Source organism: Macrobrachium rosenbergii, chromosome 4 (genome assembly GCF_040412425.1).
Source record: "Macrobrachium rosenbergii isolate ZJJX-2024 chromosome 4, ASM4041242v1, whole genome shotgun sequence".
Lineage (NCBI taxonomy): Eukaryota > Metazoa > Arthropoda > Malacostraca > Decapoda > Palaemonidae > Macrobrachium > Macrobrachium rosenbergii.
Genome location: NC_089744.1, coordinates 39,545,431 through 39,567,372, shown reverse-complemented (window position 1 = coordinate 39,567,372; position 21,942 = coordinate 39,545,431). Strand labels below are relative to the sequence as shown.

At 47.5% G+C, this 21,942-nt stretch overlaps 1 protein-coding gene across 4 annotated transcripts in view; it reads left to right on the top strand.

The window, feature by feature from the left end:
• Nucleotides 1-21,942, top strand: part of LOC136832815 (ubiquitin carboxyl-terminal hydrolase 24-like) — a 374,979-nt gene that overhangs the window by 63,286 nt on the left and 289,751 nt on the right. For all 4 annotated transcript variants that reach the window (XM_067094450.1, XM_067094436.1, XM_067094461.1 and 1 more), the window contains exon 9: nt 18,015-18,224. In XM_067094450.1, coding sequence (XP_066950551.1) covers nt 18,015-18,224 — 210 coding nt within the window. The remainder of the gene's footprint in view (nt 1-18,014; nt 18,225-21,942) is intronic.

Here is a 21,942-nt window from a genome sequence, read left to right as displayed (position 1 = left end):
AGATATTTCCTGAGCAAGATCAAGAAGATTAGAGGACCATCCAGTAACCTCTGGTGCTCTGTCAAGAAACCCGTCTTGTCCTCTGACGAAGAACACATTGTCCTTCTTCGTCAAAGGCTTAATTTCTGAGGTACACTCAGATTCAGGAGGACATTTTTCCTACTTATTGGCTTGTAGGCATATATGTCCCTCACTTCCATTCTGCAGTTGGCCTACTGGAAGTGCGAACCGATCTTCTCATCTCACTATTTGAAAGAAGTTGAAACAGGGTTTGAAAATTTCAGTACCTTGGGGCCGTTGAAAACTGCAGTACCTTGTGGTCATTATCAGTGGCTGGCATGGTATTGGGGGAGGAGGCATAGGAATCTCTTTTTCTCTTACTGTCTCTTCTTGTACCTGGAGTACCCACTAGTCTCAGTGGATGGGTTTTAGTGTTTTCAGTGTAGGTGAAAGCATTGTCTGGTTGTTTTTTGTGTTGATACTGCACCTGGGGTAAGGGCACTTGTGTATGCTTTGTCAGCAATCAGTCTTATCCTCTGCTGCAAAGCTCCCACTTAGTAGAGGCGACCCATGGCTCAACGCTCTGCCACTGCAGGTTAAGGTGAACACCAACCTGGGGCAGTATTCACCTGCAGTAGCTCTCTTACCACATAAGGGAAACGACAGGCATTGTTTCAGTGCCAGCAATTTTTCTATTTCAAAGTCATTACCATGCCTTAATGTTTTGGAATAGAATATGTCCATGTATCCCACCCTCATTCAGTGTTGGATTCAGCTGTGTAATTGTTTGGTAAGTTACTTATATGAAAATATTTTCATAATAAGATTAAATTTCATATATACCTACCAAGTATTTACAGATTGAGACCCCACCCTCTTCCCCTGTCATGGACTTAAGGAAACAAACAGTATGAGGTGTTCTGTTAAGTTGTTTCCAGTACTCGTGGCCAGGGTTTGTCACCTACACTAAACTATCGAAGTGCTACTGCGATATTTTAAATAAAGGTTGCTGTGCAAATCAGAAACTATAGTTATGTAATTACTTGGTAAGAATACATGAATCTCAGTTTTATTATGAAAATATGATTTTTATCTTTTTGCAGGAAAGACTGTCAACTAGAGCATATTTTATTTTGAATTCTGGTGCATATTGGCAATATCTGTTAATATACTTTTGTTCATTGTTTTTGGATTGAGATTACTGCACATGACCAAACAGTATGTTTAATCAGAAGTCTATTGGAACAGGCCAGCTGTGTGAAAAAAATAATAAAACTTTCTCAAAAATGATATCATGTTATTAGAGACAGGAATCAAATTTCAAAGGGAATATTAAAGCTTGGCAGCAGGGGGTAATATAAGACTCCTGAGCTTTGCAGTCTTAGTAACATTGATTCCGTAAGGTAAAAATCAGAAGAGGTTATCTTCGCATATATTATGCTGAATGCCTCACAGAAGGGACACTTTCTTTGAGCTAAACTTTGCAATTTATTTCCTTGAGGATAGAGGCAAGAAATGAAGCTCCTCAAATGAGAGACCAGTGGTTCATGTTCTGATAACTAGGCAAGGCAAAGCATTAACATAAAGAAGTTATGGCATCTGAATAAGACACTTAACTTTTATAGTAGTTTTAGCTGTCTGTTATGTAATGTTGATAAAATTAAAAGATTCTGTTACATTTTCATAAAAAAAGTAACTAGTTGAATGGTAGAGTTCACAAGATTTGGGGTTATAAATGAAAAGTAGTAATTGTGTTATTTAATATGAACATGAGAAAAGGTTGGGAGGAGGTGGAAAGAGAGGAAATATGGCTGCAATAAAGGATCTGTGCCATATCTCTTCAGTTCCAGTTGCATTTTCCATTAGCATTTGCACTCCATTAGTTTCTTCCCTTTTCCCTTCAGACTCCTAGCTTCTTGACTTTTGTGGGGGTTAGGCCCAATTTGGGTATTAGATAGCTTCTACCTACACATCAGACTCTCATTATTCAGATTTATGTTGCTGCTTTAATTTTCTAGTGTCTCCTGCCTTGTCCAGTCATACTTTTCCCTTTTTGCCCTTTTTTTCATATGTCATATTTGTTGTTGCTTCGGACTGCAGGTATGGGATTAGTCAACACCCCTTTGACAGGTCTATGTATTATTATTCATTATTCAGAAGATAAACCCTTTTCATATGAAACAAGCCCACAGGGCCTATTAACTTGAAATTGAAGCTTGCAAAGAATATGGTGTTCATTGGGAAGTAAGGGAAGGTAAAGGGAAATACAGAAAGAAGAAATTTCACTTATTAAAAAGAAAAAATAAATTAATAATTGTTCCGACACAATATACAAACCGTCGCTCGTTTACATTAGGAATTACTTTCAGCGTAGGCTGGAAACAGCCGTTAAACACTTGAGCAAGGTTGTTAGGCAGTAACTACTGCCAGGTAGGCGGGAATACCTGCCTGCCCGGGTGTAAACATTCCTGTTTACACCCGGCCGTCATGCGTTGCAGACGTGGTTTCGGATCTCTTTGCCTGACTGTCATTAAGCTCTTATTATCCTAGTGGGATCTTAATGTATTTCTCTATATATATTAAGTGTGTTTGATATTAATACAAACCCACAATTTGTGATAACCTTGCATAGCCGTCATTCCCCTGCGCTGTGTCTTGGGTTTGACGGCCAAGGGCGTACAGTGAACCCCCCGTATTCGCGGGGGATGCGTCCCCATGAAATAGCTAAAATCCGCGAATACTTAAAACCCCTCTAAAAACACCTAGGACTGCCGATTCTGATAGTTTAAACACAGAAAAACCCTGTAAAAATGCATATACCTGAGTATTTTAATAGTTTTATCACAAAAAGTGCATTTATTCATGAAAATTATATGAAAATACAGTAATTAGTGAATATTTCTCAGTGAAAAATACCGCAAATGGGCGAATTTTCCGCGAATAATGGCTAGATATGTTCCACAAAGAAACCCACGAATGCGTGAGTCCTCGAATCATGAGAACGCGAATACGGGGGTTTACTGTATTTAAAGGAGCGTAACCGAGTGGTAATGCTTCCCTTCCAGTAACCCTTTATTTAGATACTGAAGGCATTCCCCTGTACAATCAGAAATATTAGATTGGGACGTAATATCTTTGCTCCCCTACATTGATCGGGACGTAAGAGTTCGCTTCCCTTCTTGGGCTTCCGCCCTCTGTGTACAAGGGCATGACTACTTCCTTCCTACTTGTGCTGAGTGTTGTTTCCGCTGCCTGCGCTTAGAGAACTGCAGGGCGGGTGGGAGGTTACGGGCATCGTCTGTAAGTTACACTTCCAGGGCGCCCTTGGTGGCCTCCCCTCCGTCCTTTTCTCTCCCTGTAGGTTCTTCCTTATCCCTCCTTCGGTAGAGATCTCTCTCCTTCGCCCTCTTTGCTCGCTCTTCGGGCGAAGACTGCGAGGGGTGGGGGCGGTCTGGCAACCTCTTCTTGGATACCTCCTCTCGCTGCATAGGGCAGTTCCCCTTGTAGTGAGAGGAGTTTCCCCCCTCTAATCATCTTTGCTTTTTCTTTCAGATTGACAGTGAGGATTGCAGACACACCAGTAATTGACTGGATATCTCGGGGTATCTCACATGAAGGAGTCCCAACGTTCATTTAGTTGCTTCGGGATCGACCACAATACCTGGCTGGATGACGTAGTTCCACATCAGGATCGTTCTGACTCTGTTCCCGCCTATGTGGATCAGTCGCTGTCATTGCTGGCCTTCATGTATGCTGTGGCAATGCCTCTGGCATATCTGTGGTCCATCTGCTCCTGCTGTTCCCTGTGTTACGCTCCTGTTAACTCGACGACAGTCTCTGGGCTGCTCTTCCTGGTCTCGTGCCGCAGCCATCCTGATCATTCCTGTTGCTGCTGGTGACTTTCATGTGACGTTCCTGTCCGTTGCAGTAGCTCCTGCCTTCTGAACTGCTTCTGTAGCTCCTGCATCGGCTGTCCTGATCGTGCCTACTGCTTCTCCTGGTGGTCGTGCCTGGGTCCGCTTCCATTGTGTTCCTGCCAGCTGCCCTGGAGGTTTTGATGCCCGCCATCTTGTAGAAGATGTCATCGTGAAGTTGAAGGAAGTCGCCTTGTGGAAGTGATGTTCTTGGCCGTTGCAGTAGCTCCTGCCTTCCGAACCGCTGCCGTACTCCTGCATCAGCTGTCCTGATCATGCCTGCCGCTTCTCCTGGTGGTCGTGCCCGGGGCCGCTTCCGTTGTGTTCCTACCAGCTGCCCCGGAGGTTACGATGTCCGCCATCCTGTAGAAGATGTCGGCTTGAAGCTGAAGGAAGTTGCCCTGTGGAAAGTGACGTTCCTGGCCGTTGCAGTAGCTCCTGCCTTCCGAACCGCTGCCGTAGCTCCTTCATCAGCTATCCTGATCATGCCTGCCACGTCTCCTGGTGGTGGTGTCCTGGGCCACTTCCGTTGTGTTCCTGCCTGACTGCCCTGGAGGTTATGATGTTTCGTGTCCACCATCCTGTAGAAGATGTCGGAGTGGAGGTGAAGGAAGTCACCCTATGGAATTAACCGCCATCTTCTTCATCTTATCTTCGATTTCGTCTTCTGCTGCTTCTTCCCTTCCTCTCCCAAGGTCCAAGGACCTCCATCAGCTGAAGGAGAGGAAGGCTGCTTCTTCCCCTTGATGCCCTGGGACGTTTAGGGACTGCCTCCTTCCGAGGAGGCAGTGGGTCTCTCGTTGGCTCTTCCCGACCTTGGGGTTAGGAAACTGATTCGCATACCCCTGGGTTTTGTTTCAGGAGCCACGGGCGCGCAGACCTCGGTTTGCGATCCCATTCCCAGTCCTAGAGGTTCTGCCTCTAAGACGTGGGCTGCTTCTGGCACTCGTTCTTGAGCCGCTCTGAGTGCTCAAGATTCTATGGAATATCAAGTATCCCAATCTGGTCTGGAGAGTATTTCTTCTGCCCAGTTCGGGAGCAGTGCGAGAGAAAGGGCCAAGGCACCCAGGTGTCTCAGCTCTTCCTGCCAGCACCACAAGCACTCCCTGCGTGCTTGACAGTGCTCGGTCGGGTTCCCAGCCTGGTGTCTCGATCCTGTCGGTTCGAACACCAGAAGAAGCAGGGAAGAGATTCCTTTCGGGAGTCCTGCGGGACTTCTAAGGGACTGACACTCTTCCGGGAGACAAGTTTCTCTTGTTGGCTGACCGATTCGCATTCTCCTGTGGGGTCTGGCGTTTCGGGGGCCGCGAGAGCGTGGCCTCAAGAAACCGCGCCCTCATTACCAGTCTTGGAAGTCTGCGTCCAAGACTGGTTCTGTGCCTGGCTCTATCGATCTCTTAGGAAACTGAAAGCAGCCGCTCCCAATTTTTGGGAGTCTCTTGAGTAGCTCGAATTCTATGAATCACGAGCGCTCTCCTAACGAGAGGCACAGGACGAAGGAAAGTGCCGAGACACCCAAGTGTTTGGGTGCCGAGATGCTAGGTGTCTTGATTCTGCCCACCAGCTGCTTCGGTTGCTTTACTGGGTTTCATACTTGTGTCTTGAACCTTAGGGTTCGAGCATGCAGGATAGCAGACACAGAATTCCCCTTAGAACCTTCTTGAGGGGCCTCTGCCTCGAAGGAGTTTAGAGTTCGGGAAACTAGCAATAGTTCATGGCAGATGAGTTCTGCCCTGTCCAGTTCTGATTGTGTTCGTGCGATTGGCTCGGCTTGGCTCAGCCCCTGGTTGCGCTTACGAGACTCAGCTCACTTGGCTTGCTCGCCCCGCCCAGCCCTTAGTCACGCTTGCGAGACCGGCTTGGCTCAGCTCAGCTCGCCCCACATACCTCCCAGTCTGGATTGCGTTTGCGTGATCGGCTCTGTTCAAGTGAACTTTTTGCTCTTCCCAGGAAAGCGCTTTGCCACGGCACAAGCGCTCTTCTTCCCCCGTGTACCAGTAATCTCCTTTGGTTGATTGTCGCTCACGGTCCGCCTCTCTTGCTGGTCTTACTGGCAGGACAGGTAGGGGTACTCTTTCTCCTCACCTGTTGTCTTTTCCTCTTGGTTGTTCTGAGAGGCGTGAGACAGACAGAGAGAGCTCTTCGGAGTTTGGCTTCCTGGTGTGCTTTTAGTGTCGTGCCCCCATTGTGTCGTAGTACAACCAGGTAGCCGAGGAGGGTTTCATGGGATCTGTCAAGGCTCCCTCCAAGGAGAGAGGTACAGGAGTTTCACGCTTCGGAAGCAGCGAGGGTCTTCCTCTTCAAGTTGCGATTGCCCTCGTTTTTCTGAGAACTTCGCGCTGACGAATCAGCGCGAGGATCCCTGGGACAGGACCGTGACTCCCCCAGTGAATAATCTTCATCACTAGCAACCTTTGCAGTTCCCGAGGGAACGAGAGTGTTGGGGGGCCACCGCGGTCCTTGCTTCCGAGAGCATTCTCGACCAGATGAACTCTTTTCTTCGGAGGAGTTCATTCAGGTTGAGACACCAAGCTTCTCCCCAGCCTTGACAGAATACAAATTCTTCTTGCCTTGAAGGGTCTTGCCAACTGCAGTTTTGTGGGCAATTCTGGTGCTAAGAAGAAGAAGGACTTTGTCCCAATTCGGATCTCCGGTTTTATAAGTCCCGAGTTGGCTCAAGCCTTAGGAACGAACCTTACTTGGTTCTGCCTTTCTCTTGCAGATATTTGCCAGATACCTCAGTAATCAAGGTTCGTACCAGGGCACTGCCTTGTCCTTTGGACAATGGCCAAGACCTTTGGGTCTTAGTCAACTTGACTCGACCTTGAGTTCAAGCCAGCCCCCCCCCCCTCAACTCCTAAGAAGTCCCAGGCTTCGATAGAAGATTGCAGAACATAGCCTCTCCTACCCTTCTAGGAAAGTGCACATAACTGTGTCTCTTCCACCCTCTTTCCCATAAGGGAAGAAGGGAAGAGAGAAAGAGGTATCGACTGGGAAGAAGTTCTCCTACTGCAGATTCCTGGGTGAAATGATACTTATCAAGTCTGTGGAGCTGGCAGCAACATTGCCAAGACCTGGGAATGGATTCCTTCAGGAGAAGTATCTATTTCCCTTAGGTCTCAGCAATTCTTTTCATCCTGCTTCCTCTCCCATGCTCCCGATTCGGGAAATGCTGGCCCGGCTAGAGCTAATTGTCTCAGTATCTTGTCACATTGCAGAAGCTTCCCTATGGCGGAGAATGGAAGTCTGCTTCCATTCCTCCATCCTTCTTTCCTCTTCGAAGTATGAGGAAGGAGTTAGGCTAATGCTTGATTGAAGGAACCTTCGAGTATGCTTCCATATTCCCCTCACATTATGTGTCTATTTCCTGATTCAACGATTGAGGAATAGGCGCACACCGGTAAGACTTATCTTGAAGGTGTGTGACCGAGATGATTAGTACCTTCTCATCACCATCCTGGGCTCAAGAAAGCCTTCTGGCCTCCCGAGAGTTCAGGATGAGTTTTGTGACACTCAGTGGTTCATTGAACAACAAACCACAGTAGTGGCATTTGTCAACAAACGAGGGAATCGTTTTTTCCTCCTGTTTCATCTGTCGACATTTGCAGATACTCGAGTGTTCTATAGTGCACTCGACATTTCAGTTAGCCAGATACATCCCCGGTGGGGATGTATTGGCAGGTGAGCTTGGTCTCGGGTTTGAGTGATCAGGATGGAACGTGCTACTCACTCAAAGATTCATGAAGAGATTGCTCAACTGAGAAATCCCTACTGTCTTTCTGTTGCCTCCCTGCACAAGTTGGTAGTTTTTTCTTGCTCCTTCATACCAGACCCAGGGGCCGCTACAGCGAGGCATGCTGTCTTTCTGGGAAACTTTGTATCATCATTTTTCCCCTCTGTATTTGTCTGTTTCACTATGGGTTCTCAAGCATTGCTCACCCCAAGTTACAGACAAATGCTGGAAGACTTTGCCTCTGGCCCAACCTGATAGCCGAGGCATTGAGAAGAGTTCTGTATGACCCAACCTCCTGTAGCAGCTACACAAGAAGTGGTCCTTTGGGCAGTACATCCTGGTGTGTTTGGGACTAGGAGACCTTCCAGCTTCCCTTGCAGCATGGGCTTTCTCGCCGAGCAGCAGCGGCTGTAGCTGGATATCTCGTGAAGTCCTCTGCAAGACTCCCAGGGATTGGAGCCGTCTTCGCTGGTGGGTGTCGTTGTGGAACTCCTTGGGTCAGTCGTTCTTCAGGTCTGGACTTCCTCGTCTTCTCTGCCGAGGGTTGCTTCTCTCCCCTTTCATTTGTGAAGAGCGTAGGCCCTCGCGACCTAGTCTTCTATCTGAATTAACATTCTTCTCCTCAGTCAAGATTTAGTTATGGATGAGTAGCTGTTTCTGTCTTGCTGTCCCAGGGAACTGTTCCTGGGTAACATGTGACTCTCATGCAGGGTTCCTGTCCCATGCTGCCCGCGCCCTTACGAGAGTCGTCAGGTAGAGATGTGCCCTCTTAGGACTATCTCTGATCTTGCTCCAGCCTTGATGTAGAAAATGAAAGAACAGGTGATGAGGATCAATACCTCAACTCCTTCTCGGATGTCGTAGGTGGACTCTGAATCCTTCGGCATCTATTGTTGGGTTCGAGCCGTCCTTGTTCCCCTCCTCCTTGGATTTTGTATCGATGATCCAGATCATTCGGTACTTTGTCCTTTAGGAAGCTGTGGTACTTTCCGAAAAGGCTCGACACTCCTAACCCGGATGTTGTTGACATTTTTGCTAGTACTCTCTCTCCCAAAGAAGAAGTGTCTAAGGAGACATCTTCCTCCTGGCTTCGTGTAGCGATCGAAGGAGGTAATCGTTACTGACGACGATGATACCGGTACCTTCCACCTGAGAGCTCATGAAGCAATGGCTTGGTCCATCCCTCGCATTCCAGAAGTTCTGTCGGGCTGGAAGCAAGATGTGGTCTCATAGACCACACTCATGTCCTGCTATGGTCTTGCCCACAGGCCCTTGGAACCTTGTTTCCTTTGCCCTGTGGTGGCTGCTGAACAAGTTGTGTTTTCTTACCCGGCTCCTTCAAGAGGACAAGTAGCATCTCGCCCAAGGTGTTGGTTCTGGAAGTGAGAAGGATACCGAGAGTGACTGGCCTCTCTTCCTCCTCCTTCCCCGTCCTTCTGCTTCTCCTCCTTTGGGATGAGAATAGGACTCAACCAACATGTGCTGGACCTGGCACTGATGCAGTAAGACTGCACATCGAGCACCGGTTCTATTTTTCTCCTAGAATCATAGAAGCAATTCTGCTCCTTCCTCTAGCAAGGGGAGAAAGTAGAGTCTGGCAATAAGGGAAACCCTATCTCAGCTTTTCCTTACTGACTCCGACTCTAAGATTCTTCCAGCCTATTTTGCATGAGTCACGTTTCCTCACTCATGCGAAAAGGTCCAGTATCTGACATTTGATGTTGCAGTTCCTACACTCCGATCAATATGTCAGAGGCTTGGGTACTCCTCCTCACTCTTTCTACCAGTAGCAGCCCAGATGTGCAGAACTCCAGTCAGTTCAGGAGACTCACTCAGATTCCTCCCTCCAACCAGTGAGTCTTCCTAATGTAAAGGACCGACAGTTTGTGTATCGTGTCGGAACAAATCACAATTTTTGAAAGTAAATTGTATTTTACCTAACTATACAAACCTGAGGTCCTTTGCATTACATATTATGCCCACCTCATGCCACCCCTCAATCTGAACCTGTACTGAAAAGCAAACTGGAATGTTTACATCTGGGCAGGCAGGTATTCCCACCTACCTGGCAGTAGTTACTGCCTAACCAACCACCTTGCTCAAGAGTTTAACGGCTGTTTCCAGCCTATGCTGAAAGTAATTCCCAATGTAAAGGACCTCAGGTTTGTATAGTTAGGAAAAATACAATTTACTTTAAAAAACTGGGATATTAGTATTATTGCTTTTATAGATTACAATGCTTTGTTGAAATATATGATATAGTAATTGCTCCAACAATATATGGCAGTAGCAATGTTTCTATCCTTATAATATACAGCTTTACTGTGTATGGAGATAGTTTTTTCCAAACCACTACTACTTTTCCCCACAAGAAGACAGATTGCACAGTTTTTACTGTTCATTACATATATCTTTGTTCCAACACGATACAAACCGTCATTCCTTTACATCAGAAATTACTTTCAGCGTAGGTTGGAAACGACGGTTGAACTTTCAAACAGGGTGGTTAGGCAGTTAACTACTGTCCTGGAGGCGGGAGTACTGCCTGCCTGGATGTAAACATTTCAATTTGCTTTCGGGCATCATAGACTGCAGACGTTGTTTCTCGCGCTCTCTGCCTGACTGCCCTTGAGCTTTTTTCCTGGTGGGAACTTTCTGTTTTGCTTTTGTAATGAATGTTGATAAGTCCTTAAGCCCTCCTTCCACCAGTGTGTGTGTCCTGGGGTGGGAGACAAGAAATGTAATTCATTTAGATCTAGCGTTGACACGAACCCACACGCCCTCTGCCTGACCTGCAGGGGATTTGTGTGTTGGCGTGCTTTGCCCTGTGCTGAATGTTGCTCCTGGTCTGCTGAGCATTGGGTGAAGTTTGAGGGGAGGAGACGATACCGTAGGAAGCCCGCCAAGGGGTCGTCCGAAAGTAACACACCCCCAACGACTCCCGTGGTGGCAGATCCGTCGGGATCATTTCTCCTTCCTGGCAAGCTTCCCCTTTTTGCTGCCTCTCTCTCGGGTGAGGACTCCCCTTCCCCTTCCTCATTCGTTTCATCGGGTGTGGAAGGCCGCGGGGGAGCAGACATTCAGGATATCCTCTCTGGGGCCTCTCCTCGCTGCAGGGGTGAATTTTTTCCCCCCAGGCCGAGTAGAAGCTTCCCTTTTTGACCCGACTCTGTCCTCAGGCTTGCGGGTGGAAGCACCTGTTGGTGGCCAGGTACCTGATCTCGCCTCTGCCTGGCTGCACCTGGGTCTGCCTGGCGTTACGTCACTGGAGGGTCTAGTATCCCATTTGTCAGGCGCTCTGGTGACAACCCATGCAGCCACTGCTTCCACCACCATGACCACCATGACGTCGCCGTTTGGTAAGCTGCCTGTGATGGTAACCTCGCACCTAGACACCCAGGTGTCTGCCGCTCCTGCCACGCTCCACTCCGTGCCGCTGCCTCCTGGGTTCCTGGTCCCTCGCACATGGTGACTTCATCAGTACCATTCCTGTTGATGTCTGCTCCTGTTGCCAACCCACTCTCGTTCCTGACCACGAGAGAAAGAGTTTGGGCATGCAGGTGCTCAGACTCTTCCTGCTGGTACTTCTTCGAGTACCAAGTCAGGTTCCCTGAAAGGTGCACTGGTCCCTCGGGTAAGGACACCTGGGAAGGTAGAGAAGAGGTCCCCTGCTCAGTCTTCCCGAGAGGTTTCAGCCTTGAAGACTGGGGTGCGTCCAGAGGTCAGCGCAAGTTCGCGCCAGCCAGCTGCGTGCTCGACTCCTCCCAGTCTCCAGTCATGTTCGCATGGCCAGCCTGGCTCGGGGGAGCCGAGTGCGTGGCTCAACTCACATGAGCCAACTCCGCTCTCCTCGGGAGAAGGCTTCATCAGGCGAAAGAGTTCTCCTCGACCTGGTTTGCCATCACCACCACGGGTTGGTGACCGCTCCCAGTCTGCTGCTCCTGTTGGTTCTGCCAGCAAGACCAGTGGGAGTGCCCGATTCTTGCCTGTCCCCGCTACCTCCTGGGCTCCTCCCAGGGGGCACGAGTTGACAGGAAGAACTCTGGTGAGTAGCCTTCCCAGAGTTCTACTTTGGGGGTGTACATGCCTGGCTTGGTCCTTGGTTCGGCCAGGTCGTATGCCTGCGTGGTGCAGGAAGGATCACGGGGGTCTGCTGAGGTTCTCCCTCCCTGAGATACAGAGGACTTTTGCGGAGGTAATTGCGCAGATTCATCAGTACAATGACTTCGGGGAAAGGACCACGGCCTCGTCTGTGGATCATCCGTCACGCCTCGAATCCTTTTGGGGACTCAAGAAGGAACCCAAGGCTTCAGTGGGGCTGCCGCGGTCCACGCTTGCCAAGGGGGTACTCGATCAGGTGAATGGTCTTGTCTGGGCAGGACAATTCACTTCGATTGAACCGCTCGGACAAGCTACTTCCCCCTCCTCTGCCTTGTCAGAAGCGTTTCTATATGCCATCGGAGAGGTCATTGCCGTCTAAGCAGGTTGACCCTGACCTGGTTCATTGGGATCCGGGTCTCTCATTGCAGCAGCTTACTGCAGAGAGTATCTCCCTCTCTCAGCAAGAGGCTGCAACCCTGGAAGCCACTGTCCCATATGGCAGCTTTCCAGGCAGTCTCCTGGCTGGATCTGTGGTCATTCACAGTATCCAAAGTGGCTGCTTCCTTGGGCGCTATCGTACCTAGGGAAGACTCCGCTTTCGGGAGACTATGCTGGTCTGGAGGTAGAGCCATCTCCAACCTCGCTCACTAGACAGCAAACCTGTTGGCTAACCTGGTCCTGAAGCAAAAGGACGCCGTTCTTTCTCGCTTCTCGATGTCTGTGGAGCCCGAGGCGGCAATGACCCTGCGGAACGGACCGTTGCTGGGTTCTATCTCTCTCTTCCCTAGAGAGTTGGTGGATGTTGCGGTGGACAAGCGTCAGGCCGATGGCAGCGACCAGCTTGTACACCAGGCAGTGGCCAAGACCTCCAGGTCTTCGTGTTCCACTGCGTCCAGGCCCTCGGATCAGGCTAGCGCTTCCTCGGCCCCTAAGAAGTGGATCTTCCCGTCCCTTTCAGCCCGCTTTCCAATCCGGAAAAGAGGGCAAGGGGAAGAAGAAGAAGGGGAAACGCTAGGGGCGGCGTTCTCCCCCCAACTGCTGCCGAAGGTGGGGGGGTTGCCTGTTGAGCCATTTGGCAACATGACAATGACACGGAGCCGAGACCTGGATAGTGGATGTCCTTCAGGAGGGATATCTAATACCCTTCGAGTCTCAGCCACCCCTCACCTACTCTCCGGTCCGTCTCCGCACCTACGTCCAAGGAACACCGAAGGACTCCGCACTAGAACAAGTGCAAGCCATGCTGAGCAAGGGTGGTGTGGGAGTCGTGTCGGACCGGTCCCCGTGCTTTTACAGCTGTGTCTTCCTAATAGAGAAAGCCACAGGGGGATGGAGACCGGTCATAGACCTCTCTCCCCTGAACTGATTCGTTCACCAGAATCGGTTCACGATGGAAACGACGCATTCCGTGCTCGCTTCCATCAGGGAGAACGACTTCATGCTTACGGTGGACTTGAAGGATGCGTATTTCCAAATACCATTCATCTGTCCTCTGCTTTGTCCTCCGGGTTTTCCACTTTGACCGCTTCCCCCCAGGTGTTCACAAGAGTCTGTCAGCTTGGGCACATTCGCATGGGATACGTCTACTGAGGTATCTCGACAACTGGCTGGTCTTGCAGTTACTGCAGGACAGGGATCGGCTCCTCGAGTTTTGCCGCGATCTTGGGATCATGGTGAATCTGGAGAAGTCAGATCTTACCCCCAAGCAGAGGATAAAGTACCTGGGCATGCTGATAGACACAGTAGCAATGAAAGTCTTTCCCTTGGACTCTCGTATCAGCAGGTTCAGGCAGGCAGAACAGATGTTCCTGTCTCAACAGGAACAGCCAGCCTGGCAATGGCAAGTCGTCATCGGTCACCTGTCGTCGCTGGAGAAGTTGGTACCTCATGGGCATCTTCACCTGCGGTCTCTACAATGGAGACTAAAAGAGTATTGGTCCCAGTCCCAAGACCCCCAGTCCTTTCTCGTCCCTCATTCCTAGGAGGTGAGAGAGGACCTTCACTGGTGGATGGACGACAGGAACCTCTTGATAGGAGTATCCCTGCATACTCCCCCTCCGGACATGCTGCTGTTCTCAGACTCATCAAGGAGTTGCTGACTTTGGGAGTGTGACACTGAGATGACAGGCACCTTCACATCAACATCCTGGAACTCAAGGCAGCCTTCCTGGCTCTCCAGGAATTCCAGGATCAAGTGATGGGACACTGTGGTACTGATGAGTGACAATCCCCTGGTAGTGCATACGTCAACAAGCAGGGGGTCTAGTATCCCTCTTGCTCCACCAGTTGACAATGCAGGTGCACGAGTGAGCCATGGCTCACTTGGTAGAGCTGTTAGCCAGGTACATTCCAGGCAAGAGGAATGTCGTGGCAGACAAGCTCAGCCACTAGAATTAGATGATTGGAACTGAATGGTCCCTTCTCTCGAAAGTCACGGAAAGGCTGTTCGACCTGTGGGGATGTCCATTCATTAACCTGTTCGCCACCCAGCACAACGGAAAACTCCAGGTCTTCTGCTCTGTCATGCTGGACCCATGGGCCGCAGTAGAGGACACATTCCAGCACCCGTGGGACAACCTCGACGTCTACGCCTTTCCTCCGTTCTGTCTGATTCGCAGAGTGATCAGCCAGGTGATGATCACTCCAAATCTCAGAATGATTCTGCTGGCACCCAGCAGGCCATTTGGTATCCCGACCTGCTAGCTCTCCTCTCCAAGGCGCTGAGAGAGAGACCCCCCACGGCCCAACCTGCTGTGTCAACCCTATGTAGAGCGGTACCACCAGGCAGTGCAGTCCCTGTGTCTTCACTGCTGGAGGTTATCCACCATTTCCTGCAAGCGAGAGGCTTTTCGCGTCGTGCAGCAACAGAGATGGCCAGGTACCTCAGACGATCCTCCGCAGCAGTATACCAGGGGAAATGGTCCGTCTTCTGTGGTCGGTGTTGTGGACGGGGTATCTCTCCAGTCGGAGCTACTGTTCAGCAGGTCGTGGACTTCTCCATCTTCCTTCGCCGAGAGAAGCTTCTCTCCGTTTCAGCTGTAAAAGGCTACCATGCCGCACTCGGCCTAATCTTGCAGCTGAAAGGAGTAGACACCTTTTCCTCCTTCGAGATTTCCCTACTGAAAAGAAACTTCAAAAGGTCTTGCCCATCCAGGGATCTCAGGCCCCCTGTGTGGGTTGTGATTCTCATTCTAAGGAGCCTGACTCGTGCACCGTACGAGCCTTTACAAGAGTCATCAGACAGGGATCTGACCTCAAGACCGTCTTCTTGCTGGCCCTGGCATCGATGAAGAGAGTTGGCAAACTACACGGACTTTCCTTCGATGTTAAACACTTGAGGGGATGGGGATCAGTTACGCTCGATTTCACCCTGGATTCGTGGTGAAGACTCAGAATCCTTTAGTCCCTGACGCACAGTTCGAGTCCTTCACGATCCCCTCCCTAGAGGACTTTGTAGGTGATGAACCATATGAGATGCTACTGTGTCCTGTTAGAGTGCTGCGGCACTATCTGAAGAGGACTCGACATCTCCGGCCTGAGTGTCAACAACTCTTTGTTAGTACTGGCTCGACCAAGAAAGACGTGTCCAAGAACACGATCTGTTTCTGGCTTTGTGAGACGATAAGGAGAGCGTATTCTGCTCCTGGAGAAGACGACACCAGTACACTTTGTATTAGAGCACACGAAGTCCGCAGCATTGGTCCGTCCCTCACATTCTGGAGGAACATGTCGGTTCTTCAGGTGTTGAAGGCAGATGTGTGGTCCCAACAGACCACCTTCACCTCCTTCTAGGTGTTGCACACAAGTCCTTGGACACTTTTTTTCCTTGGGTCCTGTGGTGGCTGCTCAACAAGTTGTGTAGCTTACCTGGCTCCTCTAACAGGGCAGGTTGCATCTCGCCTAAAATGTACGGTTGTGGATGGGAGAATGAATGTGGAGTGACTGGCCTCTCTTCTTTCTTCCCATCTCGGCTCTCTTCCCACGGGCAGAGAGCGGATGTGCCGTTACATGCTGGATCTGGCGGTCGATGCAGGTAAGCACTCAACAGGAACTCCCATTCTATTTTCCATTCAGATTTATAGAAGCAAACACACTCCTTCCCCTTGCAAGGCGGGGAAGGAGACCATGACAGTAAGACAAACCCAATGCTTGTGATTGCCTTAATGTCACCGCCTCCAAGTTCTTCCTAGCCTACTTTGCATGAACTGATGATTCCTCTTTCATGCAAAGGGACCCAGAAGTCTGACAATTGATCCCGCGTTTTTTACAACCCAGTCATTTTGTCTGAGGCAGTTTTTCTCTTCCTCACTCTATCGACCAGGAAGGGAAGACAAGGTGTGGTGAACTCCAGTCAGTTCATAGAGACTCACCCAGGTTCCTCCTTCCAACCAGTTAGTCTTCCTAATGTAAAGGACTGATGGTTTGTATATTGTGTTGGAGCAAATCACAATTTTAAAAGTAAATTGTATTTTTCCAAACTATACAAACCTGAGGTCCTTTGCATTGCATTTCATGCCCACCTCATGCCACCCCTCAATCTGATACCCCCTGGGCCGAAAGGCAAATTGGAATGTTTACATCCGGGCAGGCGGTACTCCCACCTCCCGGGTGGTAGTTAACTGCCTAACCACCTTGTTTGAAAGTTCAGCGGCCCTTTCCAGCCTACGCTGAAAGTAATTCCTAATGTAAAGGACCTCAGGTTTGTATAGTTAGGAAAAATACAATTTACTTTTAAAAATTGTGATATCTGGATGGAAGTGCCAACAAATGTTTAAAATTCATGCGTTATACTACATTAACGAACTGCTCGTCCCCTTGTCCCCTTATGTGGGATCTGTTTATAATGCAGCCTTTTAGGCACCACATCTCTGAGCCAGTTGTTATTTCTTTAGTTTAAAATATTGTTATTGCTTTTATTGTGTATTTATTGTACTGAATCTTCTATAATTTATAAGATGTGATCATTCTATTCTATTTAGATGAATGCCACAGTTTTTTTTACAAGTTTTGATGGGAAAATTATATTGTTTGCCAACTTAATTTCTTGAAAGTTGGTTGACCATTGCATAGTGTTGCGGATATATCGAAAGTCACTTATTGCTTAGAATTATATTAACCCTTTGGGTCAGGCTAAAATACACATTAAGAACACCCCTAGACTGGGTATACTTTAAGGTTGTCCAATTTAAAATAAAAAACAAATCAATTGAGAGAGAAAGATATGCACATGTATAAGAAACAAAATTCTAAACAACTTTCTTTACTTTCTATGGGAAGTTGAAAGTGAATATTTCCAACTTTCTGTGGTACTTCTTTTCCAAGACACTTGTAAAAATATGCTAATTTTATCTAGTTATAGTCGTTCCTTCTAATAATTTTTTGTTTATTTTATTTTGTAAAATTACAATTACAGCTTACATGATATACTCATAACAGATAAGAACTAAAATCAATACACTAACAGTTTCTGAGTATATTTGTGGTAAAATATATGAGATGTGGTGGGATGGGGCAATGCTTTACTTTTTAGCAAGTTATACATGTTTTTCTGATATTTCTTTTTATTTTAGTTTGCAAAATTACAATTACAGTATAGCTGACATACTGTCATAAAAGATAAGGACTAAAACCAACAGCAATCCCTGAGTATATTTATGGGCAGATATATACAAGATATCATGGGATGGGGAGATGTAGTACATCCCCCCCTTGAAATCTCAGGTCACACTGATCTCCCTCTTTCCTGTACCAAGGTGCTAGTGTTGCCATAAGAATATTCACAAGTTAATCAAGTGATTGAACACTTTTCCCTCAAAATTTGTTCCAACTTGATGGCATGAAATGTAAATTCTCACCTGAGGTGTGCCGGATTGAACATGCCCGGACGCAGGAGGTTAATTCTATCCTTTGAAATGTTGCTTTGTAGTATTCAGACATTGAAAAGGAAGTTAAAAGTGAAACATTTTGAATTAATAAATTATGTACTTATTTAAGTTGGGTTGCTAGTGTGATAGCTAAGTTTTTCAGACAACTTGTTTTATTATAAATCAGTAGCCACTATAGTAGTCTTATGTTTCTTCTTTTTTTATGCACTGTATACAGTGTTTGCCAGAATGTGTTATTGTTTCTAGTACTATTATTTTGTGAGCTCATGCTAGATTTGTGTGATTAACATGTTTTGCTTTGAGGTGAGCTTTATTTGACTGATGTTCTAAATGAGGATGGTTTGAGGATTTCCTCCTTTAATGTTTATAATGTTATTTCAGAGCTGGGACACTGGAAATGATCGTTTAAGAGAAAAGCTCCTATCTTTCATCGGTAAAATTGGTAAAGATTCGCGTCTTGGGAGAACAGCAGAGAAAATGTTGGATACACTTTGGGAACTTGCTCGTGTTCCTGCTCTTCCCCCAAGATTGGTGCATCAGGCTATGAATGAACACCTGGTCATTCTTAATAAATCAGCAACAAGAGATCAGGTGTGCTGTATGATTTATTTTTGTATTTTTTTTAGAATATTCCTTTGCCGGAAAATTTTTTCCTTAAAGTAGGGAATTTTATCAATAGAGGTGTTGTTTGTAAAATGTTTGTCCTTAGTTTTTCTTTGCATTCATCAGGCAACTTGGCAATTAATTAGATTTTAGTCATAATTTTGCTTCAGTGATAATATTTCAGTTGTATAATAAATCATAATTTGTTCTTCATACTGAGGCTCGGTAAAAGAAAGTTTCAACCTTTTTCAATGCTAACGGTAGTGCAGAGTTTTAAGTTTTCAATTTTGGCTTGTCAAGTGGAAACCTCTTTTTGCTGTATGACTTAAAATCATAAATCAGTGAATACATTGTGAACTAGAGTTATCTTTTTAAGGAAATCAGTCTCATTACCATTACAGTTGACCCCCGCCTATTCACTGCGTCACCTATTCACAGATTTTTCTGTGGAACTTATCCCCAAATTATGCGCAGAAAATTTGGTAATTCACAGATTTTTTGTCAAGAAATATTCACTAAATACTGTATTTTCATGTTACTTTTGTGACTAAATACATTTTTTATAATAAAAAATGCTAGATTAATTTTGGAATATTAAGAGTAATGTAAATCCAGCAAAATATCAATAAAATGTATTTTAACACATACAACTTACCTGTTAGTTACATATAGCTTTAGTCTTGACGTCATGGCAAAATTTCAAAACGCGCGGCAGCGCCAGTCCGAATATCGGGTGATCGCCCTTACCTGCCCTCTGTCGGGGTACTAGGAACTATTCCAACATGCTTTAGAATAATTTTGCCGTCACGCCGGCGACATTGTTGTCGGTACTCGAGCGAAATTTCATTGTATCTGCCTACATCGAGCTGTTTTCACTTGGTGAAGTACTCTCTTGTTGGTTTGCGGCTTTGCCAGTTATTTGTCACCTATTTAGTCAGGTTTTCTGATAATTATGTCAGATTCTGGGTCTTATACCTTTAGGGTATGCAGCAAAGGCTGTAAGACGAGGTTGGTCAAGGCTAGTCTTGATCCTCATTCAATTTGTGTGGCTTGTAGAGGTCAGGAATGTTCTATGAGAGGAAGTGTGATGAATGTGTCAGTATGACTGAAAAGATTGGAAGGCTCTATCTAAGTATGTAAAGAAGCTTGAGAAAGATAGAGCCAGGAAAGCTTTAGCTAGAAGTTCTTCTTCTCTCTCTCAGAAACTGGAATCTCCCTTAGCTATGCAGGAAACTTCTATTAATATCCCCGTGGCTACTAATATTCCTATTCCTGACTCTGATATCCCTGAACCCCGTTACCGTGTCTGAGTATCAAGTCCAGATGGACGCCAGATTTAACCTTATTGTGGGCGCCATGGAGGATATTGGCGTTAACGTGAAATCCCTTCATGAGCGTATGGATTCTTTCCAAAATATTGTGAATAATTTAAGTGCAGTGCAAAGTGTTAGTGTGGTGGAGGAGGTGGTTGCTCGGCCTACTCGTTCTCCTAGACCTAAGCCTCTGTCAAGCTCCCCTGCTCCTGGGAGAAGACATGCTGAAAGTCCAAGGGAGGCGAGTGGGGTCTGCTCACGAGCAGCCGCCCCTCGAACAGTCCTGTTGTTTCCCAGGCTGTTTCAGAGCGCCGTTGGAAAGGCGACTCAAGGAAGTGTCTTTCTTCAAGCTCCAGTGATTCGCCTCGCAGAGGCTGGAGATTTCCGACGAGTCTAGACCATTGAAGAGGTCCAGGAATCTTTCGCCTTCAGCGGTTCAGAAGAAGAAGCCATTTCGCTTATCACAGCCTTCCTGTAGTTTTTGGGAGAGTCCGGAGAGATTTTCGTCGTCAGAAGAATCTTCTCCCAGGCGCAAGGCTCATGTGCGCAAGAGGTATAAGACTTCCCATTCGGTATTGCCCAGCGTTCCCGGTGTTTCTCCTTTGGTTTCATGTAAGCCTATTGTGGCTTCTGCGCCTCTTCCTCATCACGATCCTGGCTCTACTGATCATCGTTCCCCAGTTGGATCCTCGTCTACTCATGACTTTCTTCGAGCGATGCACAAGAAAATTGGAAGCATTCTTGGCGGGCTCGGAAGGCCTGGTTCTTCTCAGCAAAGCCTTCTGAAGTGTATTTGATGCCTCCTCCTTCGTCTCGAGCTCTCGGAGCGCCCAGTACGAAAGCTCCTCCTCGATCTGTGTCTCTTGATCCTCCTTTGGTTCAGGCTCAGGATCAGGCTCAAACGCCCTAGTCAGGCTCAGGCGCTCCCTCAAGATTTAGCGCTCTCAGGCTCAAGCGCCTCAGGTAGCGCCAGGTGAGGCGCCATCCCAGGCTCCTTTTGTGGCGCCAGTTCAGGCTCCTCTTGTGGCGCAGGCTCCTCTTGTGGCGCCAGTTCAGGCTCCTCTTGTGGCGCCTACTCAGGCTCAGGCTCCTCCTCAAGCTCTTATTCAGGCTCCTACCCTCCTTCACAGGATGTGTGTGTGCAAGCGGAAGGTTTTTCTCCTATTTCGTCTGAGGAAGAAGTTGTGGAAGAGTTTCCTGTAGACAACCAGACTCCTCTCGCTGGATTACAAGAAGCTTCTTCGCTTTTTATTGATAATTTTCCTGAGGATTTTGCACCTGCGGCCCGGCTTCCCCTCTCTCAGTACGCCAGAGACTCAAGCCTCCTACCTCTTCCTTTATGAAGTTAGTGCTTTCTATTTCAGCTAAGAAGGCATTAAAGAAAATGAACTCCTGGTTGGAAGACAAACGTGATCAGGGAAAACCACTTTCTGCTTCCCTCCTTCCAAGCTTTCTACTAAGACGAAGGCTTGCTACGACACTGGGGAAGTTTTCTCTGGGAGCTTCTGCCTCCTCTCAGGAGACTTCTCCAGTCTCGTTGATTCTACCCGTCGTTCTGCGATGAACTCGCTCGGATTTTCTTCTCTCCTTCAGAGTTGGACCACCTTTTGAAGAACGTTTTCCGAGTTTTGGAAGTCATCAGTTTTATGGACTGGACTATTGGCGCTTTGGGTAGGAAGGTAAAGTCTTTTGGTCTTTCCGAAGCGCATTTCGATGATTTCTCTTCTGTTATGTCCTGCTTAGATAAAGGGATTCGTGACGGTGCGTCTGAGTTAGCCTCCATCTTCACGTTAGGAGTTCTTAAGAAGCGACAACTTTGGTGCTCTTTTTGTCGCTCGTGGAGTTTCTAGGACTCAAAGATCGGCTCTTCTTTTCGCACCTCTGGATAAGAAGTACCTTTTCCCTCAAGAACTTGTGGCCGAAGTGTCGAAATCCCTTACTCAGAAGTCCACACAGGACCTTTTGGCGCAATCCTCTCGTAAACCAAAAGCTCCTCAACCTTCTCTGCCAGCGCAAACTCGTCCTCTAGTTAATCAAAATAGGCCCTTTCGTGGCAGGCCCTCACCCGTACAGGATCTAGTTTCCAGGGCAAAGCAAGATTTGTCTCCAGGGCTATCAAACCCTCAATTAAAAGTGATCTGCATGTCCTCCATGCACTAGTAGGAGCCAGACTTCAGCAGTTCTGGCAAACTTGGGAGGAGATCGGAGCGGACCAGTGGACCACGTCCGTGCTAAAGGAAGGATATTCTATCCCTTCCTCAAGAGGCCCCTCTTGCAACAGAACCTTTAGCTTTGACAGCATATTCCAGCAACTTAGAGAAATGCTCGGTTCTGAGTGCGAAGTAGACTCCATGCTTTTAAAAGGAGCGATAGAGATCGTGGAAGAAGTCAAC